The 23,612-nt window shown below is 46.7% G+C and overlaps 1 protein-coding gene across 1 annotated transcript in view; it reads right to left on the bottom strand.

The window, feature by feature from the left end:
- Window positions 1-23,612, bottom strand: part of ptprsa (protein tyrosine phosphatase receptor type Sa) — a 144,078-nt gene that overhangs the window by 62,338 nt on the left and 58,128 nt on the right. Inside the window, exons 5-6 of the mRNA XM_084675492.1 lie at window positions 17,582-17,770; window positions 4,492-4,602 (exon numbers count right to left, since the gene is read on the bottom strand). Coding sequence (XP_084531618.1) covers window positions 4,492-4,602; window positions 17,582-17,770 — 300 coding nt within the window. The remainder of the gene's footprint in view (window positions 1-4,491; window positions 4,603-17,581; window positions 17,771-23,612) is intronic.

The following is a 23,612-nucleotide window of genomic DNA, read 5'->3' on the forward strand; positions in this document are numbered from 1 at the left end:
CCCAACCGGTTGTATTATTTGATATAATTTGGGCTCACTTAAATTTCCTTCAGTGGGATCATGCCATGGATTGAGACATCTATTGTTAAGCAACAATGAGAGGATATCGACCCAGTGGTATTCAAGAGGTCTGTTGTTACAATTGCTAATAGAGTGTCTTTTTATCTCTAATTGGTGCTAGGTACTGAGGGACCAGCCAACCCTTTCATTTGTGTTTGAGATGAGTGAGGCCCCCCAAAAAAGGGATGATTATATGATCTAATGAACTGTCTTCACAAAGCAGCAAGAAGGGAGACATTCTGTGGAAAATAAGGAAATAGTGCCTTTGGCTTTGTGAAAAGAGAGACTGGGAAGGGTGGGAGACCAACGGCGGCCGCATATGTTCAGAGTACAAACTTTCCTATTCAGTTTCATGAGGAACTGAGCGAGACGTTCCAAGAGAGCTCAGCAGAGGCCCCCCCCCCCCCAAAAAAAAAGATGTGGGCGCATGCAACAAACTTACGAGCTAATAAACTCCCTCGAATGTGCTTCGAGACAGCAGAGGAGATGCGTTTCATTATTTATGCTCTCCCTCTGCATTGGCGGGGAAACAGGCAGAAGGGTGACCCCTGTGTCTCTTACAGGCGGCCATCTTGCGCTGCCCACATGGGCGCGTATCCCCGGGAGGGGGGGCCACTACCCACAGAGTGCGTCAATTATTAAGGCCTCTTTTTTGTTGCAGTCGGGGCGCCGTGTTTCTTTTAATACTTAACATGCTTTTGTGGCGCTCGAGGGACATCCATGGGAGGGCAGTGCTCTTACGGAGCTTAAGGAGCAACACACGCACACAGGCGCGCACGCACACACACACACACCCCCTCGCTCCAGCTCTCACAGGAGACAGATCGGGGGAGTCCGTATTGAAGTCTGCTATCTCTTCTGCCTGAATGAGTGATGTGCCTGATCGAACAAACTTGTTGAACTCGGATGTCATTCTCTTGCCCAACCCCCGGCTGCCACCCAAATCTATGTAATGTATTCAGAAGCATTCCAGAGTGGTACAATTTACAGGCAAGTTTACTGCAGTCAGTGACATGAGATTTAATACAGAACTGGCTCGGACTCAGCTTAATATTTGCCTAGCAAAATCCAGTGCATACCGCTCGTAAAATATAAGCCGTAAAAGATTTGGGACGTTGATAGGGGAAGCTGGTTGAAGACGTCCAATTTAGAATGAAATAAATGGTGCCTGCATCGGTCTGCAGTTCATTTGGCATCCTCTGCTCTCTATTAGAAGGGGATTATAACAAACACACCCAAAGTCAAACTGGTGTGTATTTGTTTCTGTCCAATTTCAGAGCCTTCATCACGCCCTCTGCATCAAATAGAAAATCAATTTCAACCCGAAATGGAATGAGTGAATTATAATTCTGAGTTTGCATGAGTCTGTAAACTGGTCTGGGACAAGCAGCTGTCAGTCAACAAAGGGATATTGTCTGGTTGACTTCCTTTTGAACATAATCACCACCATAGCACCTCTGAAAATGTAATGTAGGATTCATTATTCTAGTGATTGATCCGTGTGGCGCTGGCAATAAGGCCTTCAAATTGAACTGCGCAGAATCACCACTAAACCACATCTAGCCCAATCAGGTGTTTTTAGTTTTGAACAAGATGACAGGAACACTGGCTGTATACACATATATGATTTCATTTAGCATTCATACTGGGACTCATAAATTAGCAGTATTACTGAGAAGGAAACAAATAAATGAACCACTACGAACAAACAGACTGAAAGAAAAGGTTCTAGAATGTTTCAAAACCAAAAGAAAACTACACACAGCACCAAAACCACGACACAGAAGTACAAACTAATAAGAGAAGCCAACTAAAGTTTCTATCAAGTAAAAACTGGTGGGATAACAGAAGGAAGAGAATCAAACAAAAACACACACGAGAAATGCAGAAAGAAACGACAACAGCCAAAGGAGTTTTGTTCAGGCATGCAAGCGTAGTTACATTCTCCCATCATGCATCAGGCCTTGATATTTCAAAGTGCGAGGTTTCCATGACAACATGTGCAAGAAAGCGTTCAGTGCAGCAGCAATACCAAAGGATGCATACGAGAAAAGGCCCCACAATGCAAACTGAAAAGAAATAAAACCCGAGCTAATCGGGCTTGCTTTCATCATTTCTTCTTTTGAATAAAAATAAAATTGTCCTTCATAATTATTTAGCAGTTTGGATTATTCGTTCAGGATTTCTTCAAATTAGTCATGAAGCGAACTTTGCAATAGGTAAGTATATCTAGAATTTTCAACATGTTGTTTTTTTGTTGTAAATGTGGGTAAAAAAAGTAAAAAAGAAAAAACACACCAACCTTCTCGAAGCTCTGAGGGATGTAAAGGGGTTGATGCAGAACACAATGACATGAGGAGAAGAGAAAAATAGGGGAAACACAGAGAGAGTAAAAAAGGCCACCTCAAGGTGTTTAGCTGCAGCTACATTTCTCTTTTTTTGTCATTTTTCTCCTGCTCTTTTGTCTCTGCTATCAGTGACATCCGTCTTTAAGAATCTTGCCTGCCCCGCCCCCTCCCCCCTTAATATAAACTGTGACCCAGAACATTCAGATTCACCCCAGTGGCTGCACTGTTGCTTGTTAGAAAATGTGGGCCGCCACTGGAGTCAAATCAAGCCATCATCATTTTCAAAATTCACAAGCTCCTTAGCCACCCAGAGAGATCCCATGGTGGCCGAATTTGCTTTCGTTCAAGAAGGAAACAAATTAAAGAGAAAATAAAGAAAACTAATGATAGGTATAAAAGAAAAAAAGAAAACAATCAAAAGACACAGTTTGAGCTGAAATTAGCAGCTACCGTTCAAGGCTATCTCCAAGTTAATTGTTGTGAACTAGAATGATGATGACTTTTGTCTATTCACTTAAAGTCATATTCAGGTGAACACCACACTAACAAAATTGTATTCAACCCTTTTTGATACATATGGTGTACAGTAGCTGCTAATTTCAAGTGTAATTTGCTTTGTGAACGAAACATAGTCAACATCAAATATCATAATCGATAGAACAAATTTAAACAATAAAGAGACAATTAACACAATCAAGGCATAACATGTGCCATTGAATATTCAGTAACTTGAGGTATTATCTGAACTATTTAAAATGATCATATACTTTGGATGTCTGGATGATTATGTACAATTACGTGTAACTCCTCAAATATAAGCCTGCTATGGGTATAATCTACAGCCACACAAGACAATGGCAATAGGGGTATATTCTTGATTTACAGTGCCAAACCACAACCAAGATAGAGGTAGCACTTTGCTCCTCAAGATGGTGTCTATGCTAACGCTGGCAGATTTGAATATTTCACTTCAATAGCAAGCAAGTTCTTCTAAAGGAATGACTCTAACGATAATAATGAAAAGGCATCTCCGTGACCCATTTTATAATGTAAGAGCATTAAATAATTCATCGGGAACAAAGTTATTTGGTACACAGCAGTGGGAACAAACTAAGCAGATATGAGGCATCTTTTTTAATATGCACAAAATAAATAATACATGTCTAAAATGCATCTGCCTCGATTTATTAAAGTTACCTCACTAGGGATACATTGTCATTTAGTGTTAGCAGTAAGGAGTAACATTCTTCTTCATTTCCTATTTCACTCAAATGAAATGTTCTGCCAGACTATTATTTATATGTTCACAACTTACCACTGAAATGACTACATTAGAGGCTTTGAAAACATTTCTTAGGATGTTGAAACCATAGCTTTTTGTTCCTCACAAAGCATTGACCAAGAAGAACACTACGACTGTTTGACCTTGATTGAGTTCAAACCTTTTTTTCACAATCTGGAGAAAACGTAAGATATTTTGATTGGTTGGCACGAAACCTTGTCACTCAATCAAAATCAGACTTACCGTTACATTCCTGTGCCTGAAAATCTAATCAAGAAACAATTCCTCCACAATCCATTTAGGGTCCGTCAGTTAAATAAGGATGATTTGCTAATTAAAGTTTTCAACGTATTGTATTGACCTTACGTTTGGAATAATAACAATAATGAACTATTGCCTAATATCTTAACTATCAAGGTAATGGCACAAGAAAGAAGTTAGTACTTTTTTGGGGGTGATTGGAGAGCATGGCGCTCAGAAATAGAAATAGAGGGATTCAAAGACACCAAGAAGAAGGTTAGTTGATTGGCTGCAGGTTAACACTTCACCTTCATTGGATATTACATGAATGTGAGGACAACACTGGTATCAATGCCACAGTAATTAAATACGTCGGCCCTTTATCGTTAGTTTAGCAAAGGTTCCTCATCAATCACCATTAGGATAGAAGGCAGACATGGGTTAAGGTCGTTCCTTTTTTTTTCTTTTTTTTCTTTCTCATTCGTACTTAAAAGCACTGGGCCTGATATTTGATTGGAAAAGCGTCTGATTGGCTGAGCTCCGGGCCCGGTTGCACCCTACCTCGCACGTAAAGGTTAGCGGGGGAGGAGTAGCGAACGCCTTCCACATTAGACGCCACGCACTCGTACTTCCCCTGGTCCGTCTCCTCGCTGTTCTCGATCTGCAGGGCACCTGGGGAAGACAACCACAAACAAAGACAAAAAACGGAGAGAGAGAAAGAGACAAGAGAAAAGAGAAAGGGAGAGGGGGTGGGGGGAATTATTAGTGATTCCACAGTGACAGGAGGGAGTCAAAAACATTCTTGAATGGAGGAGTATCCTCCTGAGTTTTTCCGGGAGCGTTTAATTTCAAGCTTGTGACCTCCTCGACACTAATGCACACTGATGTGAGAAGCACTGTCCAACTCTCCTGGTCCACTATGCATCGGAAGAAAAGAAAAAAGTGTTGAAAAAATAAAACGATGCTCGCCCTGAACTGAATACGTCAAGTTCAATTTGCTCCTGAACGTGGCTCCTGTTAGAACACGTTCTTCTCCTCAAACACCCATGAGTGCAAACAATATGGACGCCACGGATACGATGTCGACGTGGGAAACCAACGCGATGTTGTCGATGGATGGAGATTGACAGGTCGACCTTCGTCTCGCACTCCCCAAAGGAGTGTGTGTGCACGAGGGTGTGTACGTGGGTGTATGAGGGTGGGAGGGGAGGGGGGATGGGAAACCGGAAGAACATTACCAGACATATGGTTCATCAGTTCACGTCTAAAGGAACAACACTGCTTAGGACAGCAATCTTGCCCTCTGAAGTCCCACAACATAAATAATGATGTTACATATTATTAAATAATGAATGGCAAGATATTAACAAATTGTTTGAGGAAACGTACGCCTTGTACTTGGAGGAATGATGTGCACGGTGGTGCATGAGAAGATCTAGTGAAGTTCTATGAAAGCTCTGGAATTCGAATCGGCCGGCCCTCATCTGAGAGGGCGGAGCCCTGCGCACGTTTTTTAAAGACAAACGGAGCAGGAGAGCCGAGAGGAAAGACAAGAGGGAACCCGCGTCAGGTGACTCCTGGTTACCGCGCGGCGACGGCTGCTCCTTGATGATGTCATTGCGGCTCTTGCCTGGCGCGCGGCCCCACAGACAGATTGCCCGTCCCGGGGTGGGAGGAGCGCTCGGCGCTTGTTAGCGTTCAGCCGAGGCTCATTGATAAGCCCGTGCGCTTGCGTTCGCTGTCACACAGCTCCTCTGTCAACAAAAAAGCCCCGCTCTACTGTGTCACAGGGTTCACAGGCAAATGTCCAGAGGTCAACGGCATGGGCAAGGTCCCCTCAACTATGGATTTTATAGTATGAAAAAACACGTTTGCTGAAGGCTAGCCTCGACGTTCATGCGGCAGTGAGTATCTCTCACCAAAGTGTGGCGACGACACAAAAGGGTTGCGGTGACATAGCTGTGTCAAATTCGAAGCATTCCCCTATTGCGTCGGTTTGTCGCTTTACCCTACATGCCTCAGATCACCTGGGCCCCAATAGGATGCCCTGTCTGGCATGACAAATGCCAACGTCTACCTGCAAACCACGGGGGGCAGGCTTTTTTAGAATTTGGATTTGTTTGATGTGTGCTAGGCGCAGCAGGCTTCAACACTTTGGCAGGTGGTCTGGAACGAGCTCAGAAGCCCGCTCGGTTTGATGGCGGGGAGGAAGGTGCATAAAGAGCGTGTGAAGTCCGAATCTGGGCAGACACTTCCATAAAACTCTGCGGCGTAGACACCCCAGGTGAATTCTGAATACCCACCGTCGATTCAAGACGGGCCGTATTTTTTTCATGCCCCATAAATTACACACGGTGAAAAAACCCAGAACTGGGGTTGAGAAACCAAACCCAAATCTTGCTCAATCTCAAGTCTGTGTTCCGTTGACGAAGGATGTGCACCTAACATTACTGATGATGACATTTGAAGGTGACGCGTCATCGGCGAGCTCGAGAGGCTCTCCGTTTGATACACAAACAGCCGACTGGGGGGGGGCTGACAAACAAACAGTCAAACCAAATTAATTACGAGCTCATTAGAAGGCACTGGAGGACCCTGTGGATGATGCTACAGAGTTGAGGAGAAACTGGGTGTGAGTTCCAGCTGATACGGACTCCCGACTGACTGCACCGTATGTGTGCGACCACTTATTTGAAACTGAAGCTGCAAAAGAACATAGCGAGCTTCAAAAAGGGAGAAGAGGGAAACCACTCGTTCATGGTATTTCAAGTCTCCCTCCCGATATGTCCGTCTCCTTATTATATCAAATTGCTTCCCAGAGTACAGCTGAAAATATCCGGCCAGAGCAATTACTGCTTTTACATTCCATTGCTGTACTTTATAACCATTCTCCACCTCCACTTTTTGTGGTGTAAATTAGATTGACTCGTGCGTCCTTGCACAGAATGGGACTGCATTGTTGCACACAATGAATGTGATTCCTATTCAGATCCTGGTGCTTTTAATTCATTTGCTAATGTGTCCTTCCCTCCCTTCCTAATTCCTCGGACTAATTCGGTCGATGTGACCGTACAGTTTCCCGTTGACCGAGGGTCCCCAATTTGAGACAACAGTACCTAAAGCGCTTTTTAACACGCTGGCTTGAAAAAAAGAAGATGCCTTTGAAGTTTTATCTCTTGCTCCCCACCCTATCCCCCTATCCTGTGCACCCCATATCCCCCCTCCCCTCCAAGTCCTCTGAACCAACTCCGGCTGTCTTTTCTCTTGGGTTTTTAATGACTATTTTCCATATGTTTTGCATAATTGCGCTCCTCTCACCCTGCCTTTGCCAGAGTGTGTGTATGGCCATTGGCGTTACTTAGCTGTTTTTGAACACGAGAAAAGAAAAGACAAGAAAAAAAAAAGAAAAGAAAAAAACTTTATCTCGCAAAAGGCATGTCGCCGTGCGAACGAAGCTTCGCGCGGCCACACAATGGGGTCTCGCCGATAGAGAAACCCCCATGTGTCTTTACGATAAACGACATTTTACGGCGACGCTAGCAGAACGGCGAACACGCGCGATAGAAAAAGGACAACCTCGGCAGGCCTGGCTTCCTGCGAGGTCTAATCGGAAGCGCAGCGTCCTCGACAATAACAGTACAATCCCGCGCGTGTGCTCGACTCTGCTTTGCCATGGCCAAGGCTGACAGGCTTCGCTTACCAAGAATCTACCAGTGACCTTTGCTTTGTACAGCGCCAGGTCAGAGATAAAAAGAAGCCTTGCGGCTAGTTATCCAAAAACGGACGAGATTTTATCCACAAGCCCTGGACATGAGCCATTGACACCTAGCAGAAAACCAATTAGGCTTCCTCAATATGGACGAATCGGCATCCACTCGACCTCGCCGGCGTCACAGCCGCTCTACATCGGGAAGAGGAAGGAGGAGATGGGGGGGAGGGGGGGGCCGTCAAAGTCACCCATGACAGCTGCCCTGGTTAACAGCACAGTTAGGCTGTTCTGATTGAGAGTGTTGGAGGCACCCAGGTGTGATAATGAACGGCCTGCCCGGGCCTAAGTTGTACAAACACACGTCTGGCTATTACAGCAGGGAGTGGGGACGCCGGAGAGTGGGAGAGAGAGAGATGGAGGGAGAGAGAGAGAGAGATGGGGAGAGAGAGAGAGGAAACAGAGATGTGGAAGAGGGAGAAAGGGGAAAAAAAGAGGGTGTAAGAGAGAGAGAGAGATAGAGAGAGGTAGGGAGAAGGAAAGATGAAGGGAGGCAGCAAAGGGGGAAGGGGCCTGGAACAGATGATTCATTCTGCAAAGCGCCAGCGGCCACAGGCTGCCCACCCCACTGCCGCCTTGCGCGGGCTTGGCCGTGTGTACCCCTCCAGTCCTATTTGTGTAATTCAATTAGCGTGCACTGGCAAGCCCTGATTGATTTGTTTAGGCGATCAACAAGATGGCTGGCCGAGGCCCTGGCTCTCTCCTTTGCAGCACTCGTCCGGGCCTGAAGGTGGAGCGGTGCGCCTCTCGTCCTTTCGAGCTCTCAATTTCCTCTGGTCCTCCTCCTTTTCACACATCTTTTTCCTTCCTTCCTTCCTTCCTTCCTTCCTTCCTTCCTTCCTTCCTTCCTTCCTTCCTTCCTTCCTTCCTTCCTTCCTTCCTTCCTTCCTTCCTTCCTTCCTTCCTCCCTCCCTCCCTCCCTCCCTCCCTTCCTTCCTCCCTCCCTCGCTCCCTCCCTCCCTCCCTCCCTCCCTCCCTCCCTCCCTCCCTCCCTCCCTCCCTCCCTCCCTCCCTCCCTCCCTCCCTCCCTCCCTCCCTCCCTCCCTCCCTCCCTCCCTCCCTCCCTCCCTCCGACGTGCACCCCAGCTCTCCTCACGCGCTCCTATTCATATCTAGCGCTGAAATGTATACGCACACGTGAAGCGAGCACAAAACGATCCTTCTCTACCAAAATATTACAAGGGGGAAAAGGCAGAGCGGTCAGCCTTTAGAGTCGGCCGAGGGACCAGGTGACAGCCGCGTCCTTATCTGGAGGTCCCTCTCTCCCTGTCACGATGTGGGCACGCTCCAGCGCCACCCCAAGGTCATTGGATGCGGGCGTGCCAGCATGGGGCCCCAGACGTGATGCCATTGTTGTCATCGTCCATCTGGTGGCTTGTAACGCTCTCATAAAAGCTGTAATGAAGCAGGTAGGGAGTCCACTCACTGCCTCTCCTCCAGGCCTCTTCTGAGGCAGTCTTGCATACCGGCTCTGTTCATCCAAAGTTTTGCAGGAGTTTTTAGCGGTGACGTTGGCTTGCTAAGCTAACCCGTTCTGTGCCAATTGAATTTTGACAGCAGGGTTATTGTTTTGGCCCGCTGTTTTGATCAGGAGGTGCTACAGCTAGCGAGTGCTGCTGACGATTCAAGATTCCCCTTACATCTCCAAAACTGGTGGTACAATGCCCACCTCCTCGAAATGCCTATTCTTAATATGAACCAGCTGCTTCCTTTTGAAGTGCAACCCCTCACCCACAAACCAGCTGTGTCCTGGTAAATCACCGAGAGAGTGGGCACCCACGACCTGGAGTCCCTGACGCTGTCAACCGCTAGCGCCGGATGGAAGTGTTTCCACACAGAGCTGGCGGGGAGAAATCTCCTTTGTGGATCGCTAATCTCATTATGCAAATGCAGAGTTCATGAGTCACACTCGCCTTTGTGTGCCGCAAAATATGATTTGTAGGGCATTTGTGATTCAAATAGTACAGGGCCGGTTTCCCCGGGGCATGAGCGAGACTAGGGTAGTGTGGTGGATCCTTGGTTGTGTTCTGAGAATCACAACACGAGTGACGGGATTGGACAACAATCGTGGGCGATGCAATGTCCAGTGATGAATTGCATGGTGAAATAATGGTCAGCTTGTAAATATAATCACTGGTGATTCTTTCGAGAAATGAATGCGCTCGTGGTTGGACTGAAAAATGTAACAATCACCTCGACTCTTTTACACACACAAGATGAAATGTTCACTGAGAAATGGGATGTTCACCTACCTGCTCAACCTGTAACAAAAACCATGTTAAACAAACCACACAAGATAACACAAACAATGCATCTTTGAAACAGGTCAAGTACTGTTTTCTATCAAGTTTGTGTGGGCTTGAGGATCAAAATGTGAAGTAGGGTACCAGTAATTGTGGGTCAACCATGACCGTTTGTCCTTTTGTATGCTGATGATATCATCTTCTCTTGCTCCCTTATTCCCATCCAGCCATGACATCTTCTTGGAAGAACAGACTATTCTATGTTCAAGACAGGCAGCAACCACGGCCATTTTCAACAAGGTCTGTTGCATATTTTAGTGACCCATTAAATTTCTTTCTTAGATGCCGGCCTATTGCTTTGTTGAGGCTGAAATCAAACGTAATTTATGCAAGTTCCTCCGACATTCCGCAAGCGTTTTCCCTGCCTCGACTCATAAGAGACGGCAGCAGGGTGGGACATTAACATACATAATGTGACCGTGGCTCTGCGCGCCACGCAACGCTCGCTAACAGCCGACAGCGGCGACAGCGGAGAGGATGTCATGGCTGAGGGAATTCTGGGGAGGTGGGTTCGTGTGTTTGTTTGTGTGGATGGGTTGAGACAGTATTCATTAGCCTATTAAGATCAACAAGACCCGGGACTTCCAACCCCGTTCTCCCTCTCCCTTCGTAACCAACTTAGCTCGGTCCACAATGATTTCCTTCTGGAACCATCTTTCCAAACCATAAAATGTTAGAGACAAAGGAAGCCTCCCCTCATCCAACCCTTATTGCTCCCTCGCCCTCCCCACACCTGCCAACCAACCCTGCTCTGTGATTTCCAACATTGGGGAGAGGTGAACAGGAAACAGACAACACACACAAAGACACAGACGACAATGGTCACGACAAGGATGGAGTGAAACATGGAGAAGGAAAAAGAACCCCACACAAAACAGACACACCAAGGACAGGAGAGATGGATGTTGGCTGTCAACGGAAAAAAATCTTTTGGGAGCTCCGAGTTCAGTCACTTTGGTTGTCAGAAGGAGATGTAGTACAGTTGGTTAGGTCAGGTTAGGGTTTGGTTTTGTGGTAGTTATTGTCTTACCTCGGATCGGAGTACCCTCTGGAAAGAGACGAAGAAACAAGTTTAGTTCAGGATTAATGTTAGTATCTGAGGAGTTATTTGCTGGTGAACGGACTCATTTCTTAAGGCTGGTAATTGGGGCTTAATTAGCAAGCTGTTCAAGAGGTCTTATCAATGGGGGACTTAATTCAAAGAACTTTATGGGCCTCCCACTGCTGGTCTCACAAAGGGGCAGGGACTCGGTATGGCAACCACGTTCTCTTGTACTCTCCCTTATCTATGCTCCTCCTCCCTATGCCAGACATATTAAAGGGGGAAACACAATGCTTCCTGGCTTTGGCTGAGGAGACTCTGGGTCTTGGCGTGTGGCGTTTTATCATTGCCACTATTCCGGCTGATAAGCAAAGCTAAAGAGGATTGGCCTTAAGTTGATGTGCTTGCTAAAGTCACGTAAGCCTCTCTCCGGTCAATCGACCTTGGGAAGCTAAGCGTTTGAGACCACTGGGGGAGGTTGGGAAGACAGTTGGCACAAGCCGCCTGGAATTTGGTCGGACATGTAATGTTGCAACCCCCAGTGGGTCCCTATAGACGACCAGTCTTGCTCTACTTCACAGTGAGTTCCCATTGTCTTTAAAGTCTCCTTCTGTTCCTTTGTGTATCTCTTATTTCCCCCCTCTCTCTCTCTGACTCTCTGACTCTCCCTCTCCCTCTCTCTCCCTCTCTTTCTCAGGATGACTCACAGCAGACATGACAGTGCTGTGCCATCCTCCAGCTCTAGAGTGCCACCAGCGGGGTCCCAGCCCGGCAGAGGCGGCCTACTTAAGAGCGGACCCCTGGGCAAACAACTCCGGGTCAAATGGTCTGTTGTGAATGACACTACAGCTCTTTATTACAGGGTAGCTGCCCACCAAAATAAAAGTCTTCTACCCTAGCAAATGTGCAATTCTAAACTGAGATTCTGCTCACTTCTCGAGCACAGACTCCAGAATAGATTTGGTTTTGTCTACTGTTCCTTTGTTTTTCCCAGCAGTGGAGAGGCGATTTCTGGCCATGATGCTTTGCCTGGTTCTTACATTTCCTTGGCATATTTGAGCATGAATGCCTATGCAAGTGTCCCTGTGTTTGGTAAGAAAGCAGTGTATAGCTTGTCTGCATATCAAAACCAATCGTTGGGACAATACCAGCCTAATTTCGTTTGAAATGTATGTTACAAATGTGTTTTTCCCCAAGTGTGTGATGTAATACCATTACGGAAACTATTACAGAGAAACACATAATTTAACATTTAAATTGTGTGCTATCCACAAATGCTATGAAATGGTTTACCTATTCTCATCTTTTCGTAATGTACCATGAAAATGTGTATTTTATACTAAAGGTGCTAAAATCCTTAAATGGGCATGGAGATTGGATTCATCCAAAAACCAGGCAAAGCATACCAAAGCTTGTTGTGTTTATAATTGTATATAATCCTTTGTTATTATTAATCTATTTATCAGAGATATATAACAACACAGAGGGGAAGGGAATAGGGGACAGTTATATTGTTAGAGTTGAAGGGCAGCATTGGTTTATGTTCCTTCTTTGGAGTGTGGATTTTAGTTTTGGGGTAAGGGGTTTCTAGTCAGGGTTAGGTGAGTCAGGTTAAGTTAGGTTAGGTTTAGTTTAAGGTTAGGGTTAGGTTAAGGTTAGGGTTAAGGATAGCTTAAGGTTAATAAAGCAGGTCTGTAAAACAAACAATCATCTGTGGACCCTGAAAAAAACTGGGTGTCAAAGGGGAGTTAGGAACAAGAAGAAGAAACAACAGGAAAACCAAAAGAAGTAAAGAAGACCAAAGCCATTGGTTCCAAAAAAGGAGAAATATCCATGATATTCAAGTTGGAAAAGAAGGGGTGAAGGTAAGAACGGGAAAGGAAAAAGAGATAGGGATGATTACAGAGAGGGACACCAGCATATTGCTAACCATCAGTCCCATATAGTACGGGACAAACTGTAAAAAGACTAAATGTCTTTTCAAAGTTCCCTGCTCTGAGATTAAGCCCCTTCCATATTACAGCCTATCATTCGTCCTACAAATGAACCCCACGTTTCCTATCATATCATAAAGGTTGGATGGGGACATGGGCTGCTCTGCTCAGAGGAGATGTCAATCTGTTGAGAGACATGTCCATCTGGGTAGAGGCTATTTGTGTGTGTCTGTGTGTGTGTGTCTGTGTGTGTCTATGTGTGTGTGTGTGTGTGTGGCGGGATGGATGATCGGCCTAGTGCCAGGGTCTGGAGCCCTCCGGATAGTTGGCTGACCTTCGAGTCTCCATGGAGACCTGGTCTGGTATCCTGGCTTTATGGGGTGCTTAAACACCTGGCCGGCACCACATATGTACATCTGCCTGTCAGCCTGTCACTGGAGCAGGCATACTGCTCTGGCACCATGGGAAGTAAGGTGTGTGTGCGGGAGGGTTTGCTGTATTGAGGGTATTTGTACTGTGCAGGCCTGTTTCCCCAATGTGTGTGTGTGTGTTTGTGTGTGTGGACTAACAGCCGACACACAAAGAGACAGATCCATCCAACATCTGGGGAGGGGGGGGGGGGGGGGGGGGGGGGGGTGAGCGAGTAATATGCCAAAACCTTTGCATAAAGAAAGACCTCATTCTTCCTGAATGTGTACACCTCCCTCCATTCTTTCTTTCTCGCTCTCCCTCTCTCCATGTTCTTCTCCCGCTAATCTGCCACGCCTGACAAGGCCAGTGAGGGCCCCAGGTGTTGAGCCACAGGGACCTGAGAGAAATGTCAGGCTCCTTCCACACTTTTGGTGGATGCTCACCTCGGGGGATGTGACACGTAAATATCACAGCCCTGCCTGCACAGCATGAGCAGAAAGGACTTGGAAAATCCATCCATCCAGCATTCCCCTCCACCCCCAACACACCTTCTCCTGTGGCCAGGGGACCAAAGCTGAAGGGGGACAAAAATGAAGGGATTTCGATTCGTTTTTTTCTTCTTTTTTCTTTATCTTGCCTCGTTTGGAACTGACATTTTTCAAGTCAAACATTTGAGTGGTGGAGCGAGGGAGGGTTTGCGAGGGGAAGTTGTGAGTAAACTCTTGACCCCCTCCCACCTGCTCACTCGCTACTATTCCCTCACACAGCCCCGTTGGAGGACCCATCAATCCCAGAATCCCCTCTGTGCCTACATTGCCTGGAGCAAGAACAAGTGGCTGTTGCAACAAAAAAAAAAACACTGTAAACGACAACACAAAACCCGCCCAGTCTTTTTCAGCAAGTATAACCACCTTGATAACTTTTCCATCTTTGTGGGCTTTTGAAAGATGCTTTTCTCCAAGGGCGCTGCCGAGGGTGACAAACGTGGCGTATACACGCCTGCTTACGTTCCCATGCATCACTAACTGGCCTGGCTTCTCAACCGAAACACAATTGAAAGCCTAAGCTTCAAACGCGACCACAGAAACTCCCTCGGCTGAACCGAACAAAGACTGCATATCTACCCGCTCCCCTCTGGAGAAAAACAATAAGAGGGTATGTGGAAAGTATGCCTACCTTTTTAGCATTTCAAGGGTGGTCTTTTTTTTTATTGGGAGGGATAATAAAGATACCGTAGAAGTTCCGCGGCTCGTGCGGAACCATGACAATAAGGTTGAGGACGCAGGCCTTTTTCTCGTCGACGGAAATGCCTTGTATCCTCGATGACAGAAAAGGGTATTAAGAATATGGCCCCTATAGCAAACAACATCTAGGAGTACAACTAAGTACCCCAATCAACTAAGAGACCCTCGTACCATAACACAGATCTTCCGTTCCTCTGCAGGCATCCACAGTATATGGATTTACCTGAGAGATGATTTCCTCTAAAGAGTATGAATGGGGGGTTTGAAAAATTCAGTGCGAGTGAAATGAACTTTCTGTCCATAGCACTGGGGAAAAAAATCGACAAACATCGATTTGGCTGGCTGTGTGAAACTTTGGGGGTGGTTCTGGATACGAGGATAGCGTGCTCTTGAGAAAGGATTTGGCCAGATCGAGGTTGAGTTGGACACAGAGTGGACTGCGGGTTCAGTGACACAGTAACCCTGCGATGGGCCCTCTGCGGGGAAAGAACGTAGGGTCTTTAACCCGCTGTCACTGCACCTTTTGGCTGAGGGGAAACCGTTTCTGTGGAAATCTGCATGGTTACTGAGTGGTTATGAGAGCCTTAAGAGCCTCGGAGTGTGTGTATGCAACCGCATATGCTGTGTGAACTGTGTGTGTGCGTGTGTGTGTAAGCGAGTGTGTGCTTTGTTTGTTTGGAAAAAATAACATTTGTTTGTCCTTCCTCGTTTTACACAAGGCCCTGCACTCCCCTATGTCTTTAGTTCAATACATCCGTCCTAGATAAATCAGCTAGAAATAATGAGTTCAAATTGAGCTCGGAAATCTGCACAATTCTCCTGAACTGGTAACAACATTTGTAGTTGAGAATAAGGATAAGGGAGGTTATGATAGTTCAAATTAGTGGGAGGGAAGAGATAAAATATATGGTTGGAAAAGGACAGATAGAGGGGGGAGGGGGGGGGATCGCATGCATTTTAAAAGTAGTTAAAATGCCGTCTGCTTTAGGGACAATGGGAAGCTTGTGGACAGGGTGAGACACTTACCAAAGGCTTCTGAAATTATAGAAGCACACAAAAGAAACAAAGAAAGGAAAGGAAAAACAGAACAATTCAATTGACAGTGTGGTCTAGAAACCTGGAACCACAGCTTGGACTAGGCTCTTGTGAAGCGTTAAAATGGTAAATGATGTTACAGGATGCACAGTCACAATCATAGTCAGACAATCAATCAATTAAAAGCTCTGCTTTAAGTTATCTTTTTGTAAGAAACTTTGACCGTCATGTTAAAATAGTTATCATTTGGGTTTTAAAAAGTTTATATCAAAATGTGAATAAACGCACGATGAACACATTTGACAGGTTATTTCAATAATATTATTAATAATAACATTATATTTTCAGTAAAAAAATGACCTCCCAGTTAGGTTGCACCTGAAATCATTCCCTGCTGGTGTCAAGGCAGGTATCCCAAATGTATGTGCTAGTTACGTTTCTTGACTGAGTCGTTATTTGTTTACAGTAATAGCGAGAACTTTGTTGTGGGTCATAGAAGGCCAAACGGAGGCTGTGGAAGCCTACACGATGTGAACTGTGAAACATCTGAGGTTCAACAAACGAGACAAGACAACACAGAAGAGGGTAACAGAGCAACCCGTGAAGAAGAAAACTGAAACTAGACTGACACAATGACGCAGAGACACCGTGAAACGGTCGGACAGGTGATACACAGAACAAAGGGGAAGACGTTAACAACATCAGAGAGCTCTGCAGAAGAAAAAAAAACAAACGAAAAAAAAAACACCTCCAATCTCATGCTTCTGTTCTACTCTTTCGACCTCACTCAACACTACCCAAGCGTGTTTTTCAGCATCCTGTGCATCAAACCCAATCACGTGACAAGAATTTATTATGAACAAACATTCTTTCGTCAAGCCAATTTGCTGTATGCATGTCGGTCAACGGGATCAATAATTAGGCCCGATGAACCTGTACTGCCGTCTTCGTGGCACCAGGGGTTGCTGGTTGCGTGAGAAAATCAGCCCAGACCAAAGACATTAGCATGAGACTAAGCTCTTCCTTCATGCAAATCCCCCATGAGGGACTCGCTGTCCTCAGACAGAAGTCAAAAGGGTTTGCTCACAACTCTCTGGCTCTCCAAAGGCACTCGAACCGCCGATACATCCCAGAGGAAGGCCTCCGTCCGCGAACTCTGAGAAACTGCACTCAAAGTTGGCCGACATCACATAAAAATGAGCTGACACTTTTTTTTACCCACTACTGTGCCGCCTTGAGCACAACTTCACTACAAACAGTCAGGAGTTTCTCTTCGCTAACCTCATATAAGCCCTTCTATGTTTTCGTCCGGTTGCATCTTACCTATGTCTCAAACTGCATGTCATGTCAACAAATAGGATGTTTTAGAGCAGAGCTAAGGCCCACATCTGGGTCAAGAACTCAATCAACAGAGACTCTTTATTTAGTGGCGTCCACCCTGATTTACATTAGCGACAGCAAATCAAATAGGAGGCATTGGCTTTTTTTCTGATGGCGACAATTCATCGACCCAAAATATCTATCTCCTACTGCCCAGGGCTACCACTTAATTAGGTATATAATTAGATTTAGCTTTACTAGGTCTCTAAAAAAGTTTAATCAATGGGAACAAGACAACACATACTTATGGCTTGTTGTAGCCGGATATAGATCACGCCGCTTTCTCTACTTGGTACTTGTCTGTGATGTACTACCAAACAAAAACAACTCCAAATCAGCACGTCAGTTGGTGCTTATCCATAGTAACATCTCAGTGCTAAGCTACATTGAGCTCAAATGTTTGAGAGCAAAGCTACCCGTCACATGTCGAGTCACTGCTTCCCATTGCAAAAGAGCCAGAGCATCTAAAGAGGGCAGAGCGGTGGCAAAGTTAAACAAAGCACAAAGGGCGGATGAAAACACGGTCAGGCTCTTACCTGAGCGTAGCTGTTTGATTCGTCCGTTACTTGCGTTGGGGTCTATGGGCAGGAAGTCCTTAAACCAGGTGATTTCTGGGTCGGGGTTGCCGCTGGCTGCACAGAGCATGGTGGCAGTTCTGGTGCGCTCCACCACTTTGAGCTGGGGGCCCATATCTATGTTGGGGAATCCCCCAACAAGCAAGTCCTCTGTGGAAAGAAATCGAAAATAGGTAAGTTCTAAATTATTTCAGTTTCATTCATTCACTTCTTAAGTCTGTCTGAGAGGCCCACATTCATCCAATGTTTGGGCCCTCACTTTGATGTGCTTATATATTGTACACAACGCTGATAGAAAAAGGGCAGAATATTCTGGTTCATTTCAATAGAGCGCGATGTATAAAGTGAGGACAGCACTGCCCACAAGACAGCACAGGTTGCAAGTACAACTGCTCTATTATAGTTCATCTCTATGGGTGGAAGAGAGGCTCATGCAGCGTTGTCAAATAAAAAGCTTCGCCTTTGTCATTAACTCATGATCTCAGGACCCATCTTTAGAGAGCCAACTGGTTTGCTAAACTGGTAGCTAAACAGGCGGCAGGCAATGGGAGTGGAAATGAATGTTTCACTGCATATCACTGTAAAAAGTTATCTGAATTTAGGTTTTAAATCTGCATCAGACAGACACAACTCTCGAGCTGGGGATTGCTCTGTGTGCATAGACAGATTAGCCCCGTAAACCAATGGAACACATTAGGATCGTCTTGATAAACCCATCAATCAATTGGGCTGGACTGAATCCCTAATGTTCTTAGCTGTCTTGCACCATCAGGTGTACAGACCAATCGGTGCAGAGGAGCTGGAAACTAACCTGATCGGCAGGTAAATCCTGGTTCCATCTGCCTTCCGACTTTCTGATTCGAAACAGGTGCAGTGTAAGCCAATCTAAGAAGCCACGCAGTGCCCTGCTAACAAACAGACACGCTGTACGTGGAATCTCAAGTACCTGAGTGCCGTGTGTTTTTAAACAAACATCAGCGCGTTCCTGAATCTCTTCCTCAGGACTTAGAAACACTTTGGGCTCGTGATTAAAACCTCGAGTGTGACACCTTATTTATAATCGCGCGTTGATTCAATATGCGCACACAGCGTTGTCAGGGAAAAAAGGGCACGTTGCTTTAGCTAGCCTTAGTGACGCCGGCTTTAGCCGTCAGACCACTGTCGGCTCTTTCCCTGTCTGAGCTGTGGTGTTTTAAACCCTGACCTCTACACAGACATGTTGAGCACTGAGTCATCGCGTGGCATGTGGAGCCCAGGGCGAGCCTGCACTGTAATTTGCATCAAGTGCCTTGGGTTTCATCGTGAGGCAGAGTCCACTGAGGACGATGGGGCCAATGGCACGACAGAGGTCACCTACCATCTCGAGCGGCCATTGACCTCGCGTGAACACAGACGTCGCAGAAAAAAAGACGTCTGCCGTGCCCGGAGACAGCGCGGTTGGGGAAACGAGGCCAGCAAATGTCGGTGGAGTCACAGTAGAAAGCAACCAAAGCCAGGCTGAGGAGGTTTGAAATGAAAATCCAACTGGCAGATGACAAAGACGAGGCATGAAAAGAACCAGAGAGACAAGTATATCCACAGAAAGACAATCCTTGAGACAAAGCCTGAACCTGGTTTGCTCTCTGGTACGGGGGCTGACACCAGCAGAGAGCGATTAATATTTCAAAGTTGAGTTCCAAAAATGAGAGACATTTGTGCTGTTTTAGGCTCCATACCGAATCCTCTTCATCGATAATTAACTGAGCTTATGTATAATCTCTTTGTACCCAAGTACCCTGAGGGTAAAAACTAGTTCAAGCTGGTAGACAGTAAACTTGAGCCCACACTGTATGATAGGGCAGTGCTGGCGGTTCGCCTTACCCTCTCTCTGTAACATAACGTTGAATATACAAGTCTCTCGACTCAAATACCCCTCAAGTTATATCTGGGTAGACCATGCTCATACTCCACACTTGTAGTCTGGCCCGTTCTCCAGACGCAATCCGATATGGCTGACATTCCGGACCTTTCCAGGCTTCACATCGCATTAAGGCAGCCGTGACAATACAGAAGCAGGGAGAGTACTCATCTACCCACATCCAGTAATGCAGCCGCAAACATACACTGAGTAATTGGATTTGAGGTTAATGAAATCGGGCAAGGCGACGGACGGCGATCCGTAGGAGATGCCTGGAGGAGCCCGGAGTGGCGGAAGGTGGGCGATGGCACGTCGGAGGACAAGTGTAGGGGTGGGGGAATCATGGAGCAATTATGCTGTCATTACTACTCCTTACCACTGCTCCAATCTGAGACACCACCCCCCCCCCCAAATTGACAGTCCGCTGTGTAAATATCCTCGCCGTTAGCTTGCTCCAGACCCGGTGTTGGATCCAATCTGCCCTGGAGCTTAGAAGCGGTGGAAGTAGAACCCTCCAAATAAATACATCACAGTTAAGGGATAGTTTTTTATTTTTTAGTTAAGGGTCAGACCACTTCAAATGGGGGACGGGCTGGAAAAGAAAAATGTCAAGCTCTGGCAAGTGCTGATAGCAGTCAGGCTCTCCTGGGGGGGGGGGGGGGGGGGGAGTCCCTACGATTCTATTTCTTTATGACGTGCGCTGGTGTTCGCCTCAAAGATAAGTCTTCCACGCTAATTGAATCAGGCCCCCGTGCGACCTCATCGGTCAGTCGCGAGGCCATCGTTTCGCTCGCCCGAGGGTGGTCTCTCCCTTCCACTGACGCTTTCGAGCATTCGTCACCATGTGAACGAACCCAGTCGTTCGCGCTGAAGCCGGGGGTTCTCACGCGAGACGCAATTACAGCCTGCGATGCAATCCTGCCTCGCCTTACTTGCGTTTAGGGGATACAGCAAATGGGCCACAGTGCCAATAACTATTACAAACAAACCCTAATTAGAGGGCTTTCAAAAGAAACCACCACCTATAAATATCCACCCCGGCTGTTGCCAGCTCAGTTTGTTTGAACAAGAGGAGGGCAACAAGAGAGAGCACAATTTTCCCAGCGTGCAAACCAGGTGTTGTACTCTTTTTGTTGCGGCCTTTTGTTTCGTTTTTTTGCTCCCCCCCAGAGCTTTTGAAAAACCATTCTCAATGTGTCCCATCCATCATGGAACCGGTTTGTGCCACGCAATTATATGTTGGCATATGCCAAGGAGTGGCATCTGGACATTTCGGTCTGACTAGGCACTCACTGAGAGGTAGTTAAGCCATACTGACATCCACAGTTGTTATGGCGATCACCACTGAGGCCACAAATATTGGCCACAAATATTGGTCAATTGACACCAGGCCTGGGGGGTCTATATATCATATGCACCCTCCAAGTGCTGAGCTCAACCACTGTTTTGCCCAATCCTTCAAACTCAATGTGTTTCTACCGTCATTGAAAAGGAAAGGGCATTCATTATCTGTAATTTTCTTTAATTGTGGTACGCCGTTTAATGTCGTTACACAAGCGACAGGTGCAAAGCCTTTAATATGATTGGTTTGTTCAGCGTTCAAACAACTCTTTAATCTGACGACTCATGCCTGCTGTCATAGTTCCTTTCACCTCGGTGAGCAACAGCCCACCCTTAAAATGTCCATCTCCTTCTATTCTTCACCTGAAAGGACCCCACGCTCCCACAATTCATCACCATCAAATCATCTTTCATTTTGGCCGAGTCCGTGGGGGTGAATCAGAGCATTGCGGCGCAAAGAGCAATTTGATTGGCTGCTTTTTGAGCCGCGCGACAGCCATCTTGGGTCAAGAGTGTGCTGTAACGGTGTCAACCACTCCGTCGGGGTGGCTTCAAAGCCCTACTGGACTTGAGCCATCAATTTACCAAGACGAGTGGGTTGGGGGGGGAAAAAAACTGACTTTCTCAACACTCAGGGCGACTGCGGCAAATGCAGGAGGAGGGTGTGTGCGGTCGGGGGGGGGGGGATCTACCAGCCATTGCACTTATTACTCATATTATTATTTTCACTTACCGAAATGATTTAATTTCATCAGTGGCGTAATCAGGTTAACTGATTACCCCTCGCTACCGCCAGCATTGGGGCTTTAGAGAAGGCTGGGCATTTTATATTGTGGCAGGACATGTGAGAGAGCAAGAGAGTCAGGGGAAGGGAGAGGGAGAGAGGGAAAAGTGGGAACAGGAGGGGGTGAGGGAAGAAGATCGCCGCGTGCCCGCCCGCACACACTGGCCTTAATATAACCATAGCCTTTGAATAAATAGACATTTAACTCATCCGCTGGGCCAGCTGTTTGGACTGTGGAGATGGTCAATTTCATTTGCGTTGCGACTCCCACGATCGACAGGTCGGAGAGAGAGAGCGAAAGGGGGAGAGGGAGAGAGAATAGGGACCCCGTGAGGAAAGGGAGACAAAACAGCAAGAGGAATCAAGAGCGGGAAAGAGGGAGACAGTGGGCTTGTCGTGGGGCAGTGGAGATGTGTCCTGGAGGTGGGTCTGGGTGGGGGTAGGGCACACGGTGGGGCCATGGTCCTGGTTGGGGCCAAGTTCAGCAGAACCTCTGTCAGCATGGATGGAGAGAGAGAGAGAGAGAGAGAGAGAGAGAGAGAGAGAGAGAGAGAGAGAGAGAGAGAGAGAGAGAGAGAGAGAGAGAGAGAGAGAGAGAGAGAGAGAGAGAGAGAGAGAGAGAGAGAGAGAGAGAGAGAGAGAGAGAGAGAGAGAGAGAGAGAGAGAGAGAGAGAGAGAGAGAGAGAGAGAGAGAGAGAGAGAGAGGAGCAGCAAAAGGAAAACTAATCACAGCCTTTTCAGACGGGCTCCGCTCCCCTTCGGACTTCAATCTCAGGTAGATAATGGGTATTATGCAGCGTGCACTCAACCTCTCCCGCTCCGCTCACTGCACTGGCACAGTCCGCACGCGGAAGAAGCGACCGGGTCCTATTGGTATTCGCCACGCCGTCCGATGGACCAAGGGCAGAATTTACATCCAAATTTTGAAGCGAGAGAGAAAGAGGGGGAGAGAGAGAGAATCATCTGGAAAGCTCCAGAGTAAGGCCAAACGAGTTTGTCTGCTCAGCTTTCCAAACATATGGGCAGAACTAGTAAAGTCAACGATTCCCCGGGTCTTTGGGGGTTTAAAAAAATGTTCATCGATCACAAACTGACGCTCTAACCTCTGGTCGTTCTGAAGACATCATCCAGACCCCAGTGGTTCAATAACTCTCCCTTAATAGCCTACACTTATAAAGCTATTATCACATCTGGTGCATGGCAGAGTAGACTTCACCACAGGACTTGTGTTCCACAACCATGAGAGTAGCCAGGAGCCAAGCTTCCAAGAACGTTTCCAAAAACCAGCACAGTGAAATGTTGTGGTCAACCTTTTGACAAGTCTTAAGGCTAAAAGAAGGTTTACGCAATTTGCCAAGTAGAGACCGGCGTTGACTGTTGAAAGAGAAAATTCACAAGAATCCAAAACCCGTTCCCATGAACCCTAACCGAACTACAAACTCTCAATCACATCGCATTTCCAATCTCAAGCTCTCCATCTCGAAAACCTTTTGTGTCAATATGTACAGCAACCGGTATGTCTCAACCACTCACTTACACTCCGTGTACCGGAGGTTCTGCTCTCCACAGCTGGACAGCGGATTTGAAGACCGTCATGGCATGGAGAGTCCGGCAAAGGCTAAGGGCCCCGCCCTTCTCCCTCATCTAAGCTCACAAAGAGGACAACCGAAACAAGCGCCCCCCAACCGTACAGTACACAATCTTACAATCTGCTACAGAAACATCCGTCACAGGCAAGGGACGAATGATTGTCCAGGACAGCTCCAACAGATGTCCCGGCCACGAAGGAGAGGAGAAGAAGAAAGAAAAGACATCCGCCAAATGACGCTTTTATCTTCTTCTTCTTGTCCTGTGCTTGTCAGGATGCTGAGTTGCCTTGGGAAAGACAAGGCGAACTCCAGGGGAGATTGTAAAACGAGGCCCGGACCCATTAGTGGAAGTGCTTCTCCCACTGCGAGCCGTTGGTCAGT

This window comes from Hypomesus nipponensis, chromosome 16 (assembly GCF_054491055.1).
Source record: "Hypomesus nipponensis isolate SF chromosome 16, ASM5449105v1, whole genome shotgun sequence".
In the NCBI taxonomy this organism is placed as follows: Eukaryota; Metazoa; Chordata; class Actinopteri; order Osmeriformes; family Osmeridae; genus Hypomesus; species Hypomesus nipponensis.